This window comes from Chinchilla lanigera, unplaced genomic scaffold (genome assembly GCF_000276665.1).
Source record: "Chinchilla lanigera isolate Chin_1 unplaced genomic scaffold, ChiLan1.0 scaffold00035, whole genome shotgun sequence".
In the NCBI taxonomy this organism is placed as follows: domain Eukaryota; kingdom Metazoa; phylum Chordata; class Mammalia; order Rodentia; family Chinchillidae; genus Chinchilla; species Chinchilla lanigera.
This window is the reverse complement of record NW_004955436.1, coordinates 5026406-5047970: the sequence shown is the minus strand read 5'-3', so window position 1 is coordinate 5047970 and position 21565 is coordinate 5026406. Positions and strand designations below refer to the sequence as shown.

The window sequence follows — 21565 nt, the reverse complement described above, 5'->3', positions numbered from 1 at the left end:
TTAAAATCCCAAATGGAATCCTAACCCACTTGGCAGGTACAGACTGTGTTCTGCACTTGTTCACAATTTTCTGCGCAAATAAAGTGTTAAGCTGCTGGACTGTGTTCGTTTAAGATCACCACCTGTAAACAATTTACAATGGTCAAAAGTCCAATTTCAGCTCAATTCCTTGTCAGATAATGTGTCTCCATCCAGTTATGAATCTGTCTATAATACCCGGTAGTGCAGTAGGTCAGAGCCATACTGACTGTACAGGGAAAACACAATGAGAGTGTAGAAAGCTTGCAGTCTAATCCAAGTATAAGCAGCAAGTTTTATTTCTAAGTCTTTAGAGAGCAATGGTTTTCTGTTTGCATTTCTTTCAGCAGAGCAACCCAAGGGAAAAAGTAAGAAATGCATGCAAAGCCGGTTTGTGGACACTTTTGCTCTCTAACACTATTACTGGTCTCCTGGTTTATTTAGGGCTGCAGCTCTGAATCTCTTTTTCCTATGTTTTATGCATGTGGAGTCTGTTTCTTATTGTTTTGTCAGAATGAAGAATATAGAACTCCCCAGGTCAGAATAGCCGGAGGGAAGCATGCCTTGTTAAAGCCCCTTTCATAGCTCATGCAAGCGTCTAATAATGCCTTCCACAGGCTCATAACAACAAACGTAACTGTGCTCCGTTAGGTCTTCTGTTTGTGTAAATGGAGTCCTTGCGACCCAGGTAGTTCTCAGTTCTTACAAAATATACACAAAGTACTTTCTCGGTTAGTTCCACTCTCTTTCCTATAGTCCTCCTTCCTAAATTTTATAGATACTTTGACATATTCACATGATATATGACATTTTTTCTCTAGCATGACTTTTCTCTGTAAAGACTAAGCTCTGTGTAATAACACTGCATAGAATCCACATCTAGGCTTTGACACATTGTTAAACATGTTTGCCAGCAATTTAGTAAAACCAAGTGCCTTGAGGTTGTGGTGTTTACAAACGCGTACTCTCCTTGTAACAAACAAATGGGATCTATTTAACAAACGTAAATTGTAAGAAAGTAAACAATTTATCCTTACTCCACTAGCCATTAAAATGGAGCATTTCCAGAACTTGGAGATTTTTAAGTTCCTAGTGGTGTTAAAGACATTTGGTTTAAAGTATCCACCAGTTTTTAAAAATGTTTATGTATGCTTCGGCTCTACAAAAAGTTAAGACCTTGAGATATTCTGTGCCATAAAAGTGCTATAAAATGTCCTGTGGAAAAAAATCCTGAAATTGTGCTAGCAGCCAGCCAGAGGGAGCAATTTATCTGTGGAGAAGGATATGTTCGCTGAGCCCCAGATTTATGCGTGAGCACAGCCACGGATGGGTGCGGGCACCGCATAAACGCTTGTACCAGCAGGCAAGTGGAGGACGACTGGAGATTTGAAAAATGCTATTAAATAATAGATCTATAACCTGAAGGCCCTCCGTTTATTGCAGTTTATACGATTTGGTGGTTCCTGCAGACACACTGCACAGCTCTTTAGCAATCTTCAGGGCACTGATGCACTTAATAAGTGTGCATGTATTCTCAGGCTCTCCTTACGACCCAGCTGTCTCCTCCTTGAGATGCTCTGTGGAGTATGCTTAGGCAGAGACCAGAGAAGAACCAATTTTCTTCGAAGCAAATGTTAATTCTTTCCCTGTTAGTTCTGTCACTCTGATTTGTTAACTGCACTGATTTGTGTTACTTTTCTTGTGTTTTTGGATTTGTTTGGTATTTCTGCCTTGGAGATCACTGCCTGTCATTCCACATCACTACCTTATGTTTTCCTTCTGCTTTTTAGTTATCATGACTTAAAAGATTGTTCTTTTTCCCGTTTCCAAGTACAACCACTATGGAAATCAGTATGCAGGTTGTGCAAAAGGGTAAAACTAGAAATTCCATATGACTCAGCTGTTCTCTTTCTAGGTATCTTTCTCCCATAGTTAAAGACATCAGGCTCCAGGGATACACATGGCATCATTACAGTAGCTAAGTCTTGGAAGATGCCTGTCTGTTCATCAGTAGTGACTGGGTAGAGGACATGTGGTATTTACACACAATGGAGCAGTACTCTGTCATAAATAAAGATAAATCTGAGTCATTTGTAGGAAAATGAATGTAAATTGAGACCATAATGTGACATGAAATAAATCAGACACAAGCTTAAATATCACATATTTTTCTTATATGAGAAACAGGAATTATAAATAAAGAGTGAAATAAAAGAGAGATAATGGAAGTAGGTAGACAGATCTCTATCCAAGGGGAAGCAGATGAAGAGTAGGAGGGAGAGGAGAGAGAGGGAATGGACCAAGGAATGAAGATGTGTTGTGCACATGTTCCAAATCCACATAAAGAATATGGAGATTCTGTACTGCAAACGTGGATGATATATGACATATGTATATGCACACATATATAGCATAGTTATGATATATGTATATAATGGCAAGGGACACAGATGAAAAAGTATTTAAGCAATTCTCAAATATTTTGCAAATTTCTTTAATCTATAAGTTTCTTCAAACTTGAAAGTACAAAAAAGACAATTCAAGCAATCACTCGTAGGTCCGAACTGGCAGTCGCTGTGAAATTTACTGGTAGCCTGTTGAATAAAATGATGGAACTGTTCGATCTCGTGGTGTCCTACATAGTGAACACCCTCATGTCACTTTTCTCGGGCGTTACTGCAGATAGCACAAGTACTGCTTTCCTTACACTTTGGCTTCTAATAAATTAGCGACACCTTTAACTTTGAATCTCGTATACAGCTGATGCTTAGTTTTGATATGCACCAAAATTTATTTCCATTATCTTTCTTTAGAATTGTCATTACTTTAGAAGCATCTGTAAGCAACGCCAGATGGGCTGGCACATGCCTGCAATCTCAGCAATTTCAGAGGCTGAGGCAGGAGGATCTGGTGTTCAAGGACAGCCTGGGCAGCAGAGTGAGATTCCCGTCTCAAGTCCTTTAAAAAATTACTTAGGAATTGTTTTTATAATTGAAGCTTTTCACTCAGTATGTATTTGAACCATATATTCAATTATTCCTCATTTGGTAGATAACACTTAGCAATGTTTGCTTACTTCTAATTTTAGCTAAGATTCTTTTTTCCACCTGCGACATTTGGTCAAGCGATTATTTTGTCTTACCAACCCTGCATGTTATCTTAAAGGTGCAGAAGTTCTTTTATTATACTAGAAGTCTGATAAATAAAATTCAGAGATCAATGCAATGACCACAGGAGATTCTGTGACACTTTATACTTCTAAAATCTAGTTTAGAGATTTCTTTCAGCTTAAACATCATCCAGTTTTCACTAAATGAGAGTATAAGAAGTCTCCCCATTCTTTTTCTTCACGCTATCAGCTAGTGATGCTTATATAATAGCATTTCTTGAAAATATTCTTTTAACTTAAAAGCTTATTGAGTCAAAATAAATAATAGAAATGCAGATAATAGCATTTTATATAAAATCAGTCCTTATGCTTCATTGGAGATTATACTGATTGCATTGTAAATATTAGCTTCATCTTGAGGCTAGAATAATGCTTCCTTTCAAACAATATTGACTAACGTGAGTTCTTAAAAGAAACACTACCTAAAGAAGATTCCATAAAGAACATTTGTCCTAAAAACAACGCAGGTATGCTTTGTTTTTCCCTTTGTTTCTTTGGTTTAATGTTTCTGATCTGCCTTAGAAAACCTTTGTCTTAGCTAAATAAATATCTCTTCAATGGAAGAAAGTTCTTGGAAGAGGAACTCCGTATGAGATTGGTCCATCTCTGTCTTCCTGAGAATTACTTTGAAATAACTTTAGTCATTATCCTTTGTGTTATTTTTCATTCCAAATTAATTATTGATTTAAAGTAGCACATTTTTTTTTCCACTCAGAAGAGTTTTCCTATTTTTCTGATCTCTTATCCATGAAAAAAATGAAAATTTCTCCAGTATTAATACATTTTGATGGTGTTCTATTAGGGAACTCCCAAGGCAAAAGGAAAGGAAGAATTATTTTAAGTATCCAATCTTGGTCTTCTACTGACAGCTTTTGAATTGCTGCAATCCAGCCTCAGAGCATGTGGGTTTGTTTTCGTTAAAACAGGGAAGTTTTGATATGTGTACTTGTAAAATTCATATGATGATGATAATACTAACATCAATAATATGTTTCAGAACAGGAAAAGAAAGAAAAACATGTGGAGCCAGGTAATGGTTTTACATTTTCTTTACTTTCTTAATTGCGTGATTTTATTTAACTTACAATTGAATAGCGAATTATGAACGGATAGTACGAAATACTGACTCTTTCCTCTTTTTCTTCCTTGTTACAGTAAAACCACCAAAGAAGGATCAGCCAGGTGAGCGAGGCTGGTGCCACTGACTCTTTCTACCTGGTGGCTTGTTCACTACTGCAGCAGCCATTGCACTCATAGGTGTGCAAACAGGGGCAGCAAAGGGCAAGAAATTTCCCTGGCCTCTGTGTACTTTCCATGTTCTGGAAGCAGACTTGTACAATTCACCCTTCACAGTAACAGCAAGGCTAGCTGAACTTTGGTTAGGAATGTTCTGCCTAATTTGCTCAGGGATACATTGATGCAGTGCCCATAACATATACTCACTGTGCACACAGGGGCGAAAAGCTAAAGAAGAGAATTCGTCGTAGAACCATGGAGAGGCATGCAAAATCACTACTGGTGTAACCAGTTTTAAGAGATTTAATAGCTAAATATTACAGTCTAATACTGAACATCACAAAGTATATTAATTTAAACTGTGTGAAATCATCTTTTCCTCTCAGGATGTGAGTGCAGTGCAGTAACTTAGAAAGAATTGGTTGTATTTGAAAAATTGAATTATTCACCACTTGAATTCATTCTTTTCATACATTTTCTGAAATTTAAGGAAAATGTATTTGTCTGAATAAAGAAGTAATCATGATTCTTAGGTAACTTGAAATGGAAAGCAGAATGAGTGAATCGTCAGTCAGCGTTTTGTGTTTGAATAAAATGCATGAAGAGTGACTCTCCAAAACTGTGGTTCATGGAGTAGATACAGGGTATAGCAAAGAGAAACTGCAGGCCTTCATTATCTCCTTTCATATCAACTGTTCTTCACTTTCCAACACCACACATGGTCTTTCAAGTAGCTAAATTACCCTTGAACATCTTGTTTAAAGTAGACTTATGATTAATGCAGGGCTCGTTCTTTCTTATTAACAGCTCCAAGTGAAAAGCAAGTGAAAGCAAGTAAGTTCTGCGTAATTTTTTTAAAAGCATACTCACTTGAATGTTCTGCTTTAGACTTTACTAATACTGATTTTTGATGCTAGCTTTTCAAATATTTCTTGTATAGCATTTGCTGCATTGAAATAATATGCAAAATTACTCGTCTGTGTATTTTTGTGAATTAATTCATAGGAAAATTTACCCATGGATGTTTCATTTGTAAATTTTAATTGATCCCAGTTATAACTTTGTTTATGGATTGTTTATAATTTTGTCTTCTAATTTGCGGAAGGAGCAATCTCCTTAGTTCTTTAAACATATCCCCATTGGAATATTTCATTATCCTAATGATTAATCACAATGAAATCAGTAGACAACATCATTTGTCTACCAGGAAAGTTATGTGTTTAATAAAATGTGTCCTTCCCCAAATTTCATTAACTACTACTCTTGTAGTGCCATAGTTTCCTTTTCAGGTTTATATGATCAAACTGTGAAATATTGGCTAAAAACCATAACTATGATGGCATTTAAGTCAAGGATAGCCTTGACAACATGCTTAGAGAGAAATGCTGATTTCATTATTTGTTTTTTTTTTTTAATCTGGTGAAGTACCTGAGAGATTATCATTAACAAAAATTATTCAAGCATAATGGCAAGTATTTTATTTTAGAAAAGATATAATGAATTTTTAAGCTTTGCATGTAGGACTTATGGTCAGATCTCGGTTATATGCAGGAGCAAATGTGTTTAACTTTTCCTTTTGGGTTATAGCTACATAAGTATTGATTGCAGTATTAATAAAGAAAAGATGCATGTTTTATTTCATGTTAGGTTCTTTGAGACACTAGTGTCAATGTTAAATATATTATATGATAATTAGACAATTTATTAAGTGGCTTGGTGGAATTTTTACAGCCTATTAGAGTTGAAATTGTTCACATAGATATTGAGAACTTTAAAAGAGTGGCTTGGCATGCACATAAAGTTCCATTTATAGTTCCATGAAAAATTTTGCTTTAAAATTGAATGTAAATGTAATTAGAATTCTATATGGTGGATTGCTCAGTATGCAAGTACTTAGTCTGAAGAAATGCATAATCAAGAAAATGTATAAAACAAAACGATAATTTTGCAGCACTAGTAGAGAATTTTGATAGTAAGTTACTGTAAAAATTAACATTTTCTTTCTGGGAAAATGTGACATATGGATAAAAATATTCATCTGGAATAAAAAGAATCTGTAAGTTCTGTCCTCTACAAAACACAGGGTCTAATCAAGTGTTGAAGAGATCACATATTTTAGAGGAAATTAGCAAATCAAATTGCTAAATCATTTAAACCCAGTATAAAAGTTTCAGGAGTTAGTATTCAGCTCTCTATGAAATTCAGCATTTGGGCTTGGAGTGGACATTGTTCTTCAACATGAAAATTAATTAGGAATAATCTATAAACTGTTTAATTCTCTAATAACGTTGTTATCAACTATTTCTCCAACTAAGAACTATTGTTTCCTTTCGGCACTGAAGTTATTCTTTCTCCTGTCATGATGGAATGCCTGAATATAGCTAATTATTCTCTGTCATTTCCTGCCTGCACCTGCCCCACACTCGGTAGCAACATAGAAGTTGACAATACGATAAATCAGTCCCAAACCGGGACAGGTCAGATAAACAGATATTTTGAGTGTAGAGTATTCCAGGAATTTAACAACATCCGTAGTGAATCTTTAAAGGGACATATGAGATATTATTTTCTAAATAGATTTGCTCCCCTCGCCTCCCCGTGTTTGTCAGTGAACTCTCAGTGAATCGAAGTTTTCAGGACCTTGGACAGCACTACCCATGTTGGCTCACTCTGGAGAATCTTTTTTTTTTTTTAATTTTAAAAATAAAAGGAGGAAAACATTAACACACAGACAACCTTTTACAAAATAGCAAAAGAACAGTACAGACAATACAGAGTTACAAACAAAGTGCACTCCGGAGACTCTTAAGGCTATTTTCCATCTTCCACTTTCACATTCATGCAGCCTGTGGTCACTTTTACTTTGGGGCAGAAAGTTAACCTGGAATGAAGGCTAGGTCTAGTCATTTTTAATTATGGGCCTAAATTTGTATTAAATGGCCGCAGTAAGTCATTTTTCTACCTCTCATTTTAGCATTGCATGAGGTGACATACTCAAGCACCAAGCCTGAGGGGTATCCCCTTAATTATACTTCAGAGTCTAACTGAATAAGCCAGATATCAGTTAGCTGATTTACTGATGCATGCCAGGATCTTCCAGGGAAAACCAGTATGCAGAATTGAAGAATAAAGTCCTCTTGAATGTATATAGTTATGTAATATTAACAGGATATTTTGGAACAATGTATATTGGCAAAATGGCACTTTGTTGTACTCAACTGAAATATAGAAACATAGAGACTCCTGGAGAAAAGTATATAGTATCGACAACCCTGCGGAGGGTTCCATCTCCCACCCAGGAATGTGGCACACAGATGAAAAAGGACAGAGAGGGGTTTGCAGTTGAAAGTGCTCTGCAGTGACCAATTCCTCTGAGTGGAACAAAGGGCCAAGATTCAGAGTGCCCAGGCCTTTTATTGATACCAATCAGGGGGGCGGTGGAGTAGTAGCAGAGTGCATGGGAAGAGAAACTTTGCAAGGTGACACATAAGGAGACACAGAGCACTCTTATACCAGGCACAGAGGCCCTCCAATTAGTGATGCAGCAGATAACTTGATGTATGCAAGGCTGGAACATTTACTGTCAAGAAGTTATAATTCTTTTTGAGTTCCATGGTCTCAGTTGAAATGTTATCCCATGTCTTATCCCTGGGATTTCACAGGGTCTTGCTTGAGCACCCATTCCAGCCATCAACAGGGGAAATAATTCTCACCTTGGCCAGACTGGATCACATTCTTTTTGCCAATTAAGGAGACATCTGCTTTTATACAGACAGCTCTGCCTGTCTCAGTGAATAGGGCTGTAGTAAAGGTCAAAGGTAAAGATTGAGGCAAGGGACTTCATTTCTCAAGGGAGCATGGCTTGCAGGCCAGAATGAGCACACCTGATATCCAGCTGGAATGTCTACATCATATCTTGCACACCCGTATGGCCATATCACGATGAGGATCATCCTGCTTTGGTGAATCAGCTCCAAGTAACTGCTATCAGCACCTCCTTTCCCTTGCTCAGTCTAGATTATGACTTATATGATCACTGTCTACATCACAGTTGCTCCTGCCAGAAAATAGTTAATACTGTATTGGTGTAGTACTAGAGAGAGGCTTTTAGGAGGTTTAAATACCCGGAAAATAAGGTACTGAGGGGCTGAGTTAACTGTCATGGAAAAAGATGCTTGTTGTTGAAAACTATGTGTAGACCCAAACTTAGCATCCTGATGCGAGCCTCAAATTGAAAACTGTTATGCCTCAGAGTCCAGGAATGTTCACCAGGTTTGGCTCAAAAAGAAACAAATTAAAGAGATGAATAATAATAGAAGTAGGAACTAAGGTTGATTTACATATGAGGAAACAAAATGGATTTCAAAGGAGGCACAGGGAAGAGATTTCAGTATTGAGAAAGAAAAATAAAACAGCAGAAAAGCACTGGAAAGTATGACTGTTCAAACACTAGGACTGTGTCATCAGTCTTTGTGATAAAACAACCTCTGGATATTGTATTTTAAAAGGTAGTATGCCATTGGTGTAGAAAAAGACAAAATTTCTAATACAACAGGAAAAAGAGAGATCTAAGAATACACCCCATTTGACCAAAAATCCGACATAAGAAAGACTAGTTGCTCATACACAGAATGAAGAGATTATTTTAAAATGTTGCTGATGTAGTTAGAGTTCATTACAAAAACTGTAATTTAACCCTACTTTCTACAATTCCAAAATATCAATTCCAGATGGTACATGGACTAAAATAGTAAAGGCAAAACATGGCATTATTTTTTGAAAGTGTAGAAAATATATTTTTACTTTATCTTGAATTTGTGAAGTTTTGAAAAACTATGTATGAGAAATTCCAGCCATTGATTAAAAAGCTGGTGTATTTTATTGTATTAAAATTTTAATTCATCAATGGACAGGTTATAGCAAGGTAAAGAGCAAGCTACACGTTTGACAAATGTATTCGTAATACAGACGAGTAGAAACTAGTAACAAAACTACATAACTCTAAGATAACAAATTTGATGGAGGAATAGGAATAGAAAATGAAGAAAATATATAAGGAAACTTTAAGAAAAGAAAATACAAATGGCCTGAAAACATATCTAAATATATTCAAATTCTAGTTAATGATGGAAGTTTATTTAAAATTACAACACAATCCTGTTTCATATATACCAGATTAATAGAAACACCCTCATTCTTAGGATAGTGATACAGGGCACAATGGAAGCTCTTGCATGCACCTCTTATGTGAATATAAATTTTGGGGGGAAAATGACATTTATTCAGTGAAGTCCAACATGAGCACATGTTGTGACCCAGCAATTTTAACTTCTAAAGAAGTTCTTGCACATGTGCACAAGGCAACATGCACTGGAGGAAATATGGCAGCATTGTTTATGACACAAAATCAAATACGTATTACCCAATACCCACTGATAAAGGGACATACACATACCTTATTGAATACATACACAGTAGACTACTATGCAGCAATTAAAAATACTCCTACCAACATAAGGATGTCTCAAACAATATTTTGAAAGAAGAAAGCTAGAAGAATTAAACAACGTAAATCAATTTCTAGAATGGTTTTATTAATGTAATCTAATTCATATAAAGGGATTTTAACTTTGTTAAAAAATAAATACAGCCTTCAGCAAAATATCCAGAAATAGTTAATACAAAATTGAGGACAACAGTTCTGAGCTGAGAAGAGACACACAACGGAACTAGAACAACTTGGAGGTTTTGAAGCCCTTGGTGCTCTTCTGTGCCCGGCGTCTGCTGAGGATGCCCGTGGACAGACATTCTTTATTGCCATTTATGGACGTGCACACAGGTGTTTTGCTCCTTACATTTATATTATACCTTTTACAATAAAAAATCTGAAAGATGGGAGTGAGGGGCCCGAGTGCCTGCGTCGAGTGTAGCAAGCAGTTCTCCGGAGGGTTCCCCGGGCGCAGGGCAGTGCGGGAACTGGAGATGGCACATGGGCGTGAAGGGTGCGCTTGTCTGCAGGTTCTCTGCGCTTGTTTTCACCGTGACCCTCTCAGTATCTGCCTGCCCAGAGGGGAGGAGTATGCTGTAAAGTGGAGGAGGGAACATAGTTTGTGAACCCGATGTTGAGGAGAATAGGAAAGCAACATTCTAGAGCTGCAAGAGTATTGCCAGCCAGTGCTGAGCACTCTCAGAAGAGGGGTGCTACTCTCCTCACAAGAAGAGGAAAACTTGGAGACTTGTAGACAGGTGCAGGGGGAACACAGCTGTCTGGACATGAAAGTAGACACTGGGATGCTGCCACCACAAGCCAAGGAGTTCCAGGATTGCTGGCAACCCCAGAAGCTAGGAAGAGGCAAAGGAAGTTTTTCCTGAGAGAGTTCAGAGGGATCAGCCAACACCTTACTTCTGAACTTCTAGAATCCAGAACTGTAAAGAAAATATCTTTCTTAGTCTTATCCACCCAACATCTTAAATGTATCCCTGGGAAATGAATACAGAAGTTGACTATAAAAATAGAAAATAAGTGAATGGATTCACCATGGCCCTTCTGTTTATAAAGCCGGCCATTAGGAAGATTGTGAGGGGCTGGGGATTTAGCTCAGCAGCAAAAGCGCCTGCCTGGCAAGCGCAAGGTCGTGAGTTTGGTTCCCGGTACCGGAGAAAAACCAAAAAAAAAAACAAAAAACAAAAAAAAAACGGAAGATTGTGAGTGCTGAGAATACAGTAAGACCAAAGGAACAAAAGTACAGCAGCAGTGGGGTGAGGTCAGGCACTGTGAAGAAGGAGCTCTTGAGCACCCGGGCTTTGGGGAGAAGCAGTAGGACCAGAGAGTAGAGATTTTGAAATCAAAGTTTGGCAGTAAAGGAAAACTCCAAGAGTGTCAGAAGTAATGACCGGAGAAATGGGGCTTCTTGTTTCCTAAAACAAGAAGGTCGAAGAAGGGAGAGCTCACAGGTGGCAGGGACTACACAGAACAGTGCTTCCAGGCTGCAGCCAACTTGGAAAGCTTATAAATAAACCAAGCTTCAGGGATCACCCAAGACTTTTTAACTCAGAATCTCACAGCTTTACAGATCACCCAGAGAGCTGAATGCCACAGTGCAAAGATTTCGCAGCTCATTCTACTGTGCAGGCAGGTTGTGATTCTTAATCAAATCCCACAGTAGCAGCAGTGGAGATCGATATACAAGTATGTACAAAATTATTCAGTAAAGTAGAGAATATGCAACAGTCTGCTTTACAATACAGCAAAGAGTGGTAGAATCTGGCGCAGCTAGACAGCACGTACATCAAAAGCATTTGGACTGGGGGAAGCAAGAAGATAACAGCAGATGAAAAGTAATGTGAAGCAATACTGGATGCCTTCATTTCTTTGTATATTGTGGAAAATCAATCTTCTCCATTTTAGAAGACTCTTCATAAGCTTATGGGAGAGAGTAAAGCAAAGATCCTAAAAGGGAGGATATAGAGGGGAGAGGCTTTGGAAGAGGCCAGTTTTGCAAAGAAATGCAGAACCGCATGAACTGTTTCTGCCATTTGACTAGAACTTAGAGTTATAAGCAAAGCAAAGACAGATGAGTGCCGCAGTGAGATGGTGTCCTTTGACTTACAGAGGAAATCTGCTCCTGCACTTCCCAAACTCTGTCCAAATCAGCAGCACACACATCTTCCGAGAACCTGCTATACATGTGGATTCTCAGGTCCTACTCACAGTCATGGAAGCAGACCCCAGTCTCAGCATCAGTGTTTTCCTGGTCCTCCAGGGCAACTGGCTGCACATCAGGGTTAGAGAACCTCTGATCTAAGTCGACCTGCAGGGGAGAAATCACTGAGCAGTGCTTGGCCCTGAACTCCCAGTTTTGAGACAGCTTGGGAAGAAAGTACTTAAGTAACTTCTTGCCGAGGCTTAAACATGGCTCAAGTGGCGTTCCATGTTGCAGAATTAAAACCTGAAAGTGATGTGAAGGCCTCTTTCCCACTGCTCATCTCTCTCAGAGCCCAAGGTCTTGCAGCACTAGGAGAGGGACAGTGCAGAGGTCCCCACTGGTTAGCTGTACCCAGAATGTCAGTTTCTAAGGGGACATGGCTGAGTGGGATATGGTATTACCAGTTCTCACAAGAAAAAAAAAAAACCCTATCTATCTATCATCTATCTATCTGTCTGTCTATCTATTATCTATAATCTATCTATCTATCTATCTATCTATCTATCTATCTATCTATCTACCTATCTATCTATGATCCAGAAAAACAACTTCAAATAACAAAAACTTTAGCTGAGCATGTTGGTGCCTGCTTGCAATCCCAGTGTTCTGGGATGCTAAGGCAGGAGGACTGCAGTGCCAAAGACTGAACTCCCACCCAGGGAGCAGGTCCCTGTCTCAAAACAAAAACTAAAAAGGGCTGGGGATGTAGCCCAATGCGAAGGCCCTGAGCTCGATCCCCAGAACCTGAAAGGAACAATATTAACATTGTAAAAATTTGTAAAATGAGCAAATAAAGATTTTTGAAAGCTCACCACCTTGGAATTTTTTTCTCTCATTTTCCTGTAGACTATAAAAATTTTCCTTGTGACTAACTTTAATTCAAAATGCTGAAATCTAACAGTTTATACTAAGACTAGGATTTGAAATTATGTCTTCAGAATAGTTCTCTTATCTTCCACACTGGATATTCAGAGAAACCCTGCAAAGCCATTTTCGGCCTTTTTAATTTTCTTTCTCATTCTTGTAGCAACATTCAAGCGGAAGTGTCTTTAGTATTATGGCTCATCTTGTGCACTGCAAAGCCTGCTGACTGAGGGGACATTCTGTTCATCATCCTTGTAATTAAACACTAAGTGAACAAAGACAGACTATCTGGTACTTTTCTCTAAAATTCATGTATCATTCAAAATTTGACTGTAAACTAGTACATTACTATAGTGCATTTTGTGGGATACATCACCATTTTTATGGTCACTACTTAGATAAAAGTACAATTTTAATGTCACAGAATTGTACTTTGGAAGAGTTTCCATATTGTTATACAGAAAAGTTAATTTACTAGAAAAGTACAAATGCATTGTAGTTCAGTTTTCTGCACGTCTGCTTTGCTCGTAGGTGCTGTGCATGGCTGACCTCTTGTTAGAATAGTTACAGTGCTGCATGCTATTGCTCCGGCATCTCTGACCCCGTTACTCACCCCTTTACCATCTGAACTTCCAGAAACAGAACGAACCAAGGCAGAGGCAGCCGCTGTGTCCACCAAAAAAGGTAAATGTGCCTAAAGGAAAGGATGTCATGACTGCAGTATGTCTATGCTGAAGTTTCTAACTTAATGTGTTGTTCAGTGTTAGAGTAGTGCTTTATTATTTTACTATTTCACTGATATGAAAATAATCTCCCAAGACTGGTCGTATTTATGTTAACAAGACATTGCTTTTAGTGTTCTGGTACTAATAGTTTTATTTCTTTAGGGCCATAAGTTAATGTGAGCATTAACAGTCAAATTGTAAGTTAGGTGTTGGAGAATTGTAGAAATATACCTGCTTAAACTCAGCAGGAGTCCAGTCATCCAACAAAACTCTCTTGAAAATGTTCACTGTGTGGAAGAATACTGTGATATTAGGAAACGTATTCTGTAAGACGTGACTGGGGTCATGTTGCTTTAAGAAACGTGGGGAAGTTTGGATTCGATCAGTATTTATCCAGAAACAAAGGCTGAAGGGGTAGCTAAGTGCAAACGCCTTGGGTTCAATTCCTATTAAGGCAAAAATAAAGAAATAAATAAATAGTAAAAAAGAGAAAAATTAATAAGCCTATATTTAACATATACTCTCAGATGAAACTACACATACATTCTTTCATGCATATTCCAGTAATAGGACTTCACATGTTCTTTTAAAAACTGTTTCACTGCATATGCTGTAAAAGAAAATATATATCAGAATGGTAGGAAGATGTAAGATATATATGACAGCTACCCACCTGCTCAGTCCTAAATTATATACAAAAATATGAATTTATACTATTTAATGTACATTTATATGGAAAAATAATGAGGATTAAAGGATTCTTAAAGTAAAATATAAATAGTACTGTGAGGTAATATTGGAATAAACTGAGTTATTCAAATTACTGGGTGCATTCTTTCAAAAAACCTCTGTTATTCTGAAGATATATAGATTAGAATAAAATCATTGTCATGTCATTTCCTTTCTTAATAACCCAATATTTGTGATATAATTTTGGACATAAGTGATCACAATAAAATGTGTCATTGATATTATTTTACCATAAGTGGCAGAGTCATAAATATATTAGAAGCTCATATTAATATATTTTCTGTTGTGCTGTAATTTTCTGAATTTGACACTCCTCATAAGTACAAGTGGAGAGTGAATGAAATCTGCTTGCTTCAAAGTGGTTAATTCCATGGTATTAGGAAAAGGCTAATTAAGGATCATAACATGGGGCCAGATAGTAATTAATCTAGCCACAGATGCTTGCTATGGTCAGCTAGGAGGCATACTCAAAGCCAGGTCATCCATATAAGTTCAAAGCAAGAACAAAAGTAAGGCCAAATTGTACCCAAACTTTGTAGCCAGAGATACAACCAGTACAGTGTTCAAACAATAGTATAAAATTTTCTTCTGAGATTAGATTTAAGACACCGAGCCTTAGGAATCCATAATTGTGGAAACCAGTCTGGAGACACTGAAAACCAAAGACTGAACTCCTGCTAGTTGATTCACGCACAGACAGAAACATTTGCAGCCTGGGTGTTCAGGGTGTAGCTACATCTACACATACTCTGGGGTTCAGTCAAGGCAAATTAGAGTGAAGAATGAGATGAGATTGAAATTGAACCATCAAATGACTGAACTCACCTAAGTCTTCAACTAAGAAAGGACCCTGAGTTTAGAGAATTGCCAAATGTTTAGGTTGGGATTAGTTAGGCTGCCTTGCTCTGTCAAGGGAGTGAAAGGAGAGAATCAGTCTGTTTGTAAACTTAAAACACTGGAACCAACAACTTAGTCTCCAGTCAATCTTGTATGGTATATACCTCACACCTCAATGCTTATGCTAAATCCGCTTCTACATATTGCCTTTTCCTATCACTACAGTGAGAAGAGACCCAAGTGTTCCTTTCAAAACTATACAGATGTTCTGAAACTCAGGTGGGATTTACCAATTTGACAAGTGACCACAAAAATTAAAGGATACTTTTGTGCTCACTACTATGTCCATTCCCGATGTATTCTCTCTCAGCTATTCATGCTGAGATTAATACTTTCACCATGGATTTATTATCCAGCCCCAAAGTCATCCCTTAGCAAACTACTACATATCCATCTTCTAGTCTTTCATAAGAATTAGAAAATATAGAGGATATTTTTCCATCCAAGACACTGGAAGATTGTTCTTCTAAGTCTTGAGCTAGGAACTGTGTTTGATACTAAATGGAAAATATTGATTTTTTGATGATTTAAAAATTATCAGTTAAACAATGATTTGTATTTCAACATAATTACATTGTACTAATTCATACCTAGTATAAATTATATTACCTTAAGGCTATTTTTAATTTATATTTACTTTGGAAATACATAGTGTTTGGTTATCCATATGATATTATTTATTTGTTCTGCACTTTGCTGTTTTCTATTCATTTTTCTTTCATTCAACATATATTTGTGGATAACATAATACATGTAAAATCAAGGAAAGATGTGAGTTATATGAGTGAATATTCTGAAGTAATTAAAGTACTGGAAAAATGTGACCTTTATTGAGTCACTAAGTAATGACTCAAATATGATCTGTCATTATAAACAGAAAGCTTTCTACATGACTGTACTTCAAGGATGAAAATTATTATTTAGATAAATTTAAATAAAGTGACATAGGTAATTAAAAATGATACTTACCTGGGGAAATCAAAGGGTTTAGTACACACAGTGAGTTTAGAGTAAAGCCTTAAATAATAGAGACAGTTCTGTTATGTGGTAAAGTATTGAGAAGATATGTTGACCCTTGGTAACAGGGCAAAGCAAGCTTTAAGAATTTCCAGATGTGTACGAGGAGCAGGAAGCCTTTCAGGAAGAGTCCCATCTGCCCAGCTGAGGCATCCATCCCTATCCCAGATGCTCTGGCTGCTGCTGCTGTCCTTGCTACCCGCAGAACCATTTCACTCCTGACATAGCGAAAATGTCCCACGGCTTTCACCCCATTGCCCCTTTGTTATGCCTCTGATGTTGGGTCACTGTGACAATCTATTCTTAGTTCTCTCATATTGCCTGCCTTTATTTCTAATCTTCTTGGAACTTTCTTTTTAACCTTGCCTCCCCTTTCTTACTGGTGTTCCCCAGATCCCAAAGCCAGCTCTGACCTTCTTTTCTTTAACCGCACTTTGTGAGATGTATTTATTCTCAAGATTGAAGCTCTGCCCATTTCCGAAGATTCTCAATTCTATCTTCACTTCAGAACTTTTCCATGCACTTCAGGTTCTATGTTCCACTGCCCAGCAGACACCTTCGAACCCAGCCTGTCTGAAGCCAACGCCTCGATTCTTCTTCCCAACTTGCATTTTACTCTTCCCCCTCCACCTCATTAGCAACTGGAGATGATCTTTGATCTTTTTATTCTCTGCTACCTAATTGTTCAAAGACTGTTAAAGTTCTGATGATTTTAAACTCTAAATATTTCTTTGCTATATTTTCTCTTGTTCCTCGCACGAGTACCATTGCAACTCAAGCTTCCTTTGCATCTACTGGAGCCACTGTGAGCCCTCACTGTTCTCCTCATCCCCTGGAAAGTGCCGCCTTGTATCACTTCCCACTGGTCTCCAGATGTGCCTGTTGTGTGTGCTACAACAGTACAATTGTCCATAACTGCAAAAGGCTAGAAGCAAGATTTTTAAAAGTAGATAGTAGGAAGAATGGCCTCATACATAGATTGAGAATCTATGGAAACCACCATAATATATATTAAGGGACACAATTTATTTAAGACTTTTTCTCTAACTCTTCTATTGTCTCAGTCTTTGCCATTTCCAAATATTACCTTTAAACAATAAAAATAAACCTGCACGGGTTACACAAATACTTGTATCTATCACATTCAGAGCTCTTTATGCTAAGGACGTGGGTGTGCGCCAACAGCGAGTGGAAGTCCGTGTAGGAGATAGTTCTGCTGCATAACTCTTCCTTACCGCCATCCCCTCCTCGGTGTTCTGAAGAGCTGCACCTCTGGGTGGGTTTCTGCACAGGTGCCAGCCCTGCTGCTAGCGGGCTTGTGTCAGTCTTCATGGTTCATGAAGGCAAGAAAGGAGAGATGTAAAATGTGTGGGAAATCTGGATTCATAAGGATCATTTAGGAGAACAATAAAACTGCAGAGCAGGAACTACAAAACCCAACCTTTCCTCCTCCCGGTTAGATTGCGCTTACCCGTAATCCAGGTATTCCATTTGAAGAGCACAAGTGTCTACACTTTATTTCTTTCACATGGGCTGCAATCACTGAAGCAGTACGGTACAAGTCTGCTTTCCTTTGCTTTGCTCCACCTGAAATAAACTCCTTCAAATGGAGAGCAAAGAAAATTTCTTCTCTTAGTGACAAAGGAGGTTTCAGGTACCGGGTTACAGAAGAAACATTTGGTTGAGGTCTTTTTATTGCAGTTAGAAAATCCACTGGCTTAGATGAGGTGTTTATTCCTAAGGTTTATTCTTCATAGAATTTGGCTTGATAAATTTTTCATTAGAATCAGACATAAAAGGATTAAGCCTTAATGTAAAGTGGCATATTTTCTGTGTGGGTAATCAGTATCTTCAATGATTTTTTTTTCTGAGTAATAAAAAACAATGCTTTAGGAAACTAGATTCCTTTATTTAGTATGAATGTTAGAACTATCAGCCCATTGCTGAAAAGAAAATTTAATTTTCAGGAGTAAGTCACTTCCAATTGTTTTCTGAGACATTTTATCTTCAGAGGTTTCAAATAAAATAATTGAAAAATATATATTTTCTAGTGGATTTTCTGAATAAGAACATTTGAATGAGAATAAATATGCATGTGATTCTATTATAGTACAAGTGATCAGCCTGCTTTATCTCCATAGTGATTTGAGTGGGGACATTCTGAGAAGAGACAAAGGTCCTATGCATCCCCCTCACTCCTTACACATGCAGGATGAAGTCTGACTCTAATCTGCCTTTCATGGTGCCTGCGTCACCTGGCCTCTATTTTAGATGATCCATTCTCCTCTGCAGAACTCTGTCTTCTAGATAAACTTGTTCAACTTCCTTGGGAACATCTGGGCTTACCTAACCCTTCTCACTTCTTCATATCTATTAGCTTCATCTACAATCTCTCCTCTTCCATGAAAACCATCCCAAAACTCACTCCTTTCTTTGTTAACTTGGAATATGGATCAACATAACCCATCTTTGAGTTCATACATCAAATTATCTGACAAGTGTACATTGCTTCCTCACTAGTTCAGAATCAATGTCAGGTGCTGTGTTAAATGTCAGGGACATCTTTCTGAGTATATCCAGGCTCACAGGAGGACAACAGGAGTGGGATTTTGAACACGTGAAAACAAGACATTGAAACTTGAGATGTAGCTAAATATTGTGGAGAACAGATTTTATGCGTGCATTGTGGAAATTCATTTAAAAAGAAGAAAGAGTAAAATCAAATATCTAACAAACCAAGCTTTTTTTTCTGAAATATAAAAAGTAACACCAAAATGTAGAAGCAAAATGGAAAATTGGAGAGCAGAGCTAAGAAAATAGAAATCAAATAGAACAGGGGTGTAATGAAATCCAACATCAATTCTCAATAAAAATAATAAAATTGACAGACCCACAATGAGCATAGGAAAAGCAAATCACCACTGGACAGCAAGAAACTTCAAGTTATGCCCACAATTTATTACTACTACACACTCACTAGAGACTAAAATTTTTCAAGGGGATAATATTGGATTGTTCCTTTTAAAGTTCTTTTGTTGTTGTAGTGTGATAGAAAAACACGAATTTAGTCACACCATTTTTGCATTAGTTGAGTTTCCTATTATTCCAGAATGTGATTATTAGTATTGGTAATTATAGAGATGTCTTAACCATTTCCTCCTCAAATATTGCTTCTTCCTCATTTCCTTATTTTATTTAAAAATCAAATTAAATTTATATTAAAACTCATTCTCTCTTCTGAACTTATTTCCTTTGTGTCTGTTTTCTATGCTTTTGTCTCTGTCAGATGAAGTCTCAGTATTTCTTCAGATATCTATTTTCAGTTTACTACTCACCATTTAGCTTTGTCTAAACAATCTTCTTTATATTTTGCTTAATCAGTTTTTCTTTCTTTTTCAAATAGAAGTTGATTTTAAAATGATGAATACAGAGTAAGACTGGGAGAGTGAATAGGAGTTAGCCTGTGCAGGAAGCACGATTGTGTTTAAGGCAGTGGTACTGATCTCTTTACATCTCACAACTATAATAGCTCTATCTGCACTTTTAACTCAGAGACCAAGGCTGAAGTTTACATAATGTGCATCCATCCCCACATGCAGCACTTCAGTGGCAACACTGAACTGTACCCTCTCAAGCCCTTAACCTTCTCAGATACACGATTCCCTTAGCAGAGGTGCAACGTGCTTGCTCTTCAAGGGAACTTGGAATTCAGTGCTAACTACACAGTTCTTGTCTGGCTGTAACTCATTTCCTGGAATTCCTCTCCTTGAACTTCTTAGGACCCTGCCATTAGGTCAACAGCGAAGCTGCATCTCCCTCCTCCCTCACTCTCCTAGCCTAATGACTACGATTTAACAAGCACAGCAAAAACAAGTACAGCTCTCACCGACGTGTGCTCTCCGAGGCCTCCCTTTCCATGAGATTTGTGAAGCTCATAAATCTTGATTGTCTGTTTAATTGAATACTTTACTCACTTCACAGTCATGGGCTTGGCTCTATTATGGGTCATTACTTGGATAATCCATGGTTATTTTCCTTAAAATACAAAATTTGTTAGTAACCAGTTAGAGTCAAATTTTGTATCACTTTTTAGTAGTTAATGGTGAAATTTGCCACATCTTTCTTAGTCCTTATACTTCTTTCTTTCTTTTTCTTTCTTTCTTTCTTTCTTTCTTTCTTTCTTTTTCTTTCTTTCTTTCTTTCTTTCTTTCTTTCTTTTTCTTTCTTTCTTTCTTTCTTTCTTTCTTTCTTTCTTTCTTTCTTTCTTTCTTTCTTTCTTTCTTTCTTTCTTTTTCTTTTCTTTCCATAATCCCTTCTTCCCTGTCTACTTTTTCTCCTTCCCTTGCCCTTCCCTTCCTTTTTCCTTCCCACCTACTCTCCTTCCCTCCTTTTGTCCTTCCATCCCTCCTGCCTTCTTTCCTCCTTCCTTTCTTCCCCCTTCCCTCCTCCTTTCCTCCTTTCCTCCTTCCTTCTTTATAATATCAGTGCCTTGAAAATATGAGGGCCATTTACTACTTTAGACATTTTTTATTATTTTGATTTTTCACCAGAATACGGTTTAACACGTTCTCCGTGTCCTGTACTCGATTAAGCTCAAAGCTTAGTCTTTGTCAGAACTGAACGCCAGGCAGACACTTTAGCATAAGCCTCAGTGGTGCTGCTGTACACACCGCACACCATCTGGGCAAGAAGCATAAGATAACTAGATGCCCAAGCGTGAATGAAAGGTTCCAAATGTCACCTGTGAGTTTCACTGATGACAGCCGCAGTGATTCGTTTTGAAGTTCTGTTTCTTCTCTGGTCACTCTGTGGCATGATTCTCGGTCGTGATAGCAATATTCACTTGTCCATCAATCCTTCATTTAATGACTGGTAATAACCTCCAAGCAATCTTACTTGAGCCAGTTATTTCAGTGAGGGGTACTGACCTTATGTGAATCATTTCTACTGTTTAGCTGTTTAAAGATATAAACAATTAAACCTCAGCTGAAAGACACAAATCTTAGAGAAGTCATAACTGAGGGGATTTAGGACTTAACTGAGTCTATTAATAGCCTTTTGGTACTTGTGATTTGGCATGGATTCACGTAATATTTAGGTGTATCTCCGGCATGATGACTTTGTCCTTTCCATTGTGAAGCTATGTTTAAGTTTTAATTTAGAGGCGTATCTAGTTGACATTT

General features: G+C 37.5%; 1 protein-coding gene and 2 long non-coding RNA genes across 4 annotated transcripts in view; 1 reads left to right on the top strand and 2 right to left on the bottom strand.

The window, feature by feature from the left end:
* Positions 1-21565, top strand: part of Trdn (triadin) — a 302783-nt gene that overhangs the window by 218757 nt on the left and 62461 nt on the right. Inside the window, exons 15-19 of the mRNA XM_005389153.2 lie at positions 366-386; positions 4185-4217; positions 4343-4369; positions 5231-5257; positions 13630-13677. Coding sequence (XP_005389210.2) covers positions 366-386; positions 4185-4217; positions 4343-4369; positions 5231-5257; positions 13630-13677 — 156 coding nt within the window. The remainder of the gene's footprint in view (positions 1-365; positions 387-4184; positions 4218-4342; positions 4370-5230; positions 5258-13629; positions 13678-21565) is intronic.
* LOC106149045 lies at positions 9556-14370 on the bottom strand. 2 transcript variants are annotated; one of them, XR_001234973.1, is made up of 4 exons: positions 14262-14370; positions 13950-14164; positions 12135-12234; positions 9556-10505 (listed from the first exon to the last, which is right to left on the bottom strand). It is a non-coding gene; the product is annotated as an uncharacterized LOC106149045 (long non-coding RNA). The 2 variants fall into 2 exon arrangements; XR_001234972.1 differs by lacking the exon at positions 14262-14370 and having other exon boundaries at positions 13950-14246.
* LOC106149047 lies at positions 19788-21485 on the bottom strand. Its single transcript, XR_001234975.1, has 3 exons — positions 21124-21485; positions 20269-20417; positions 19788-19843 (listed from the first exon to the last, which is right to left on the bottom strand). It is a non-coding gene; the product is annotated as an uncharacterized LOC106149047 (long non-coding RNA).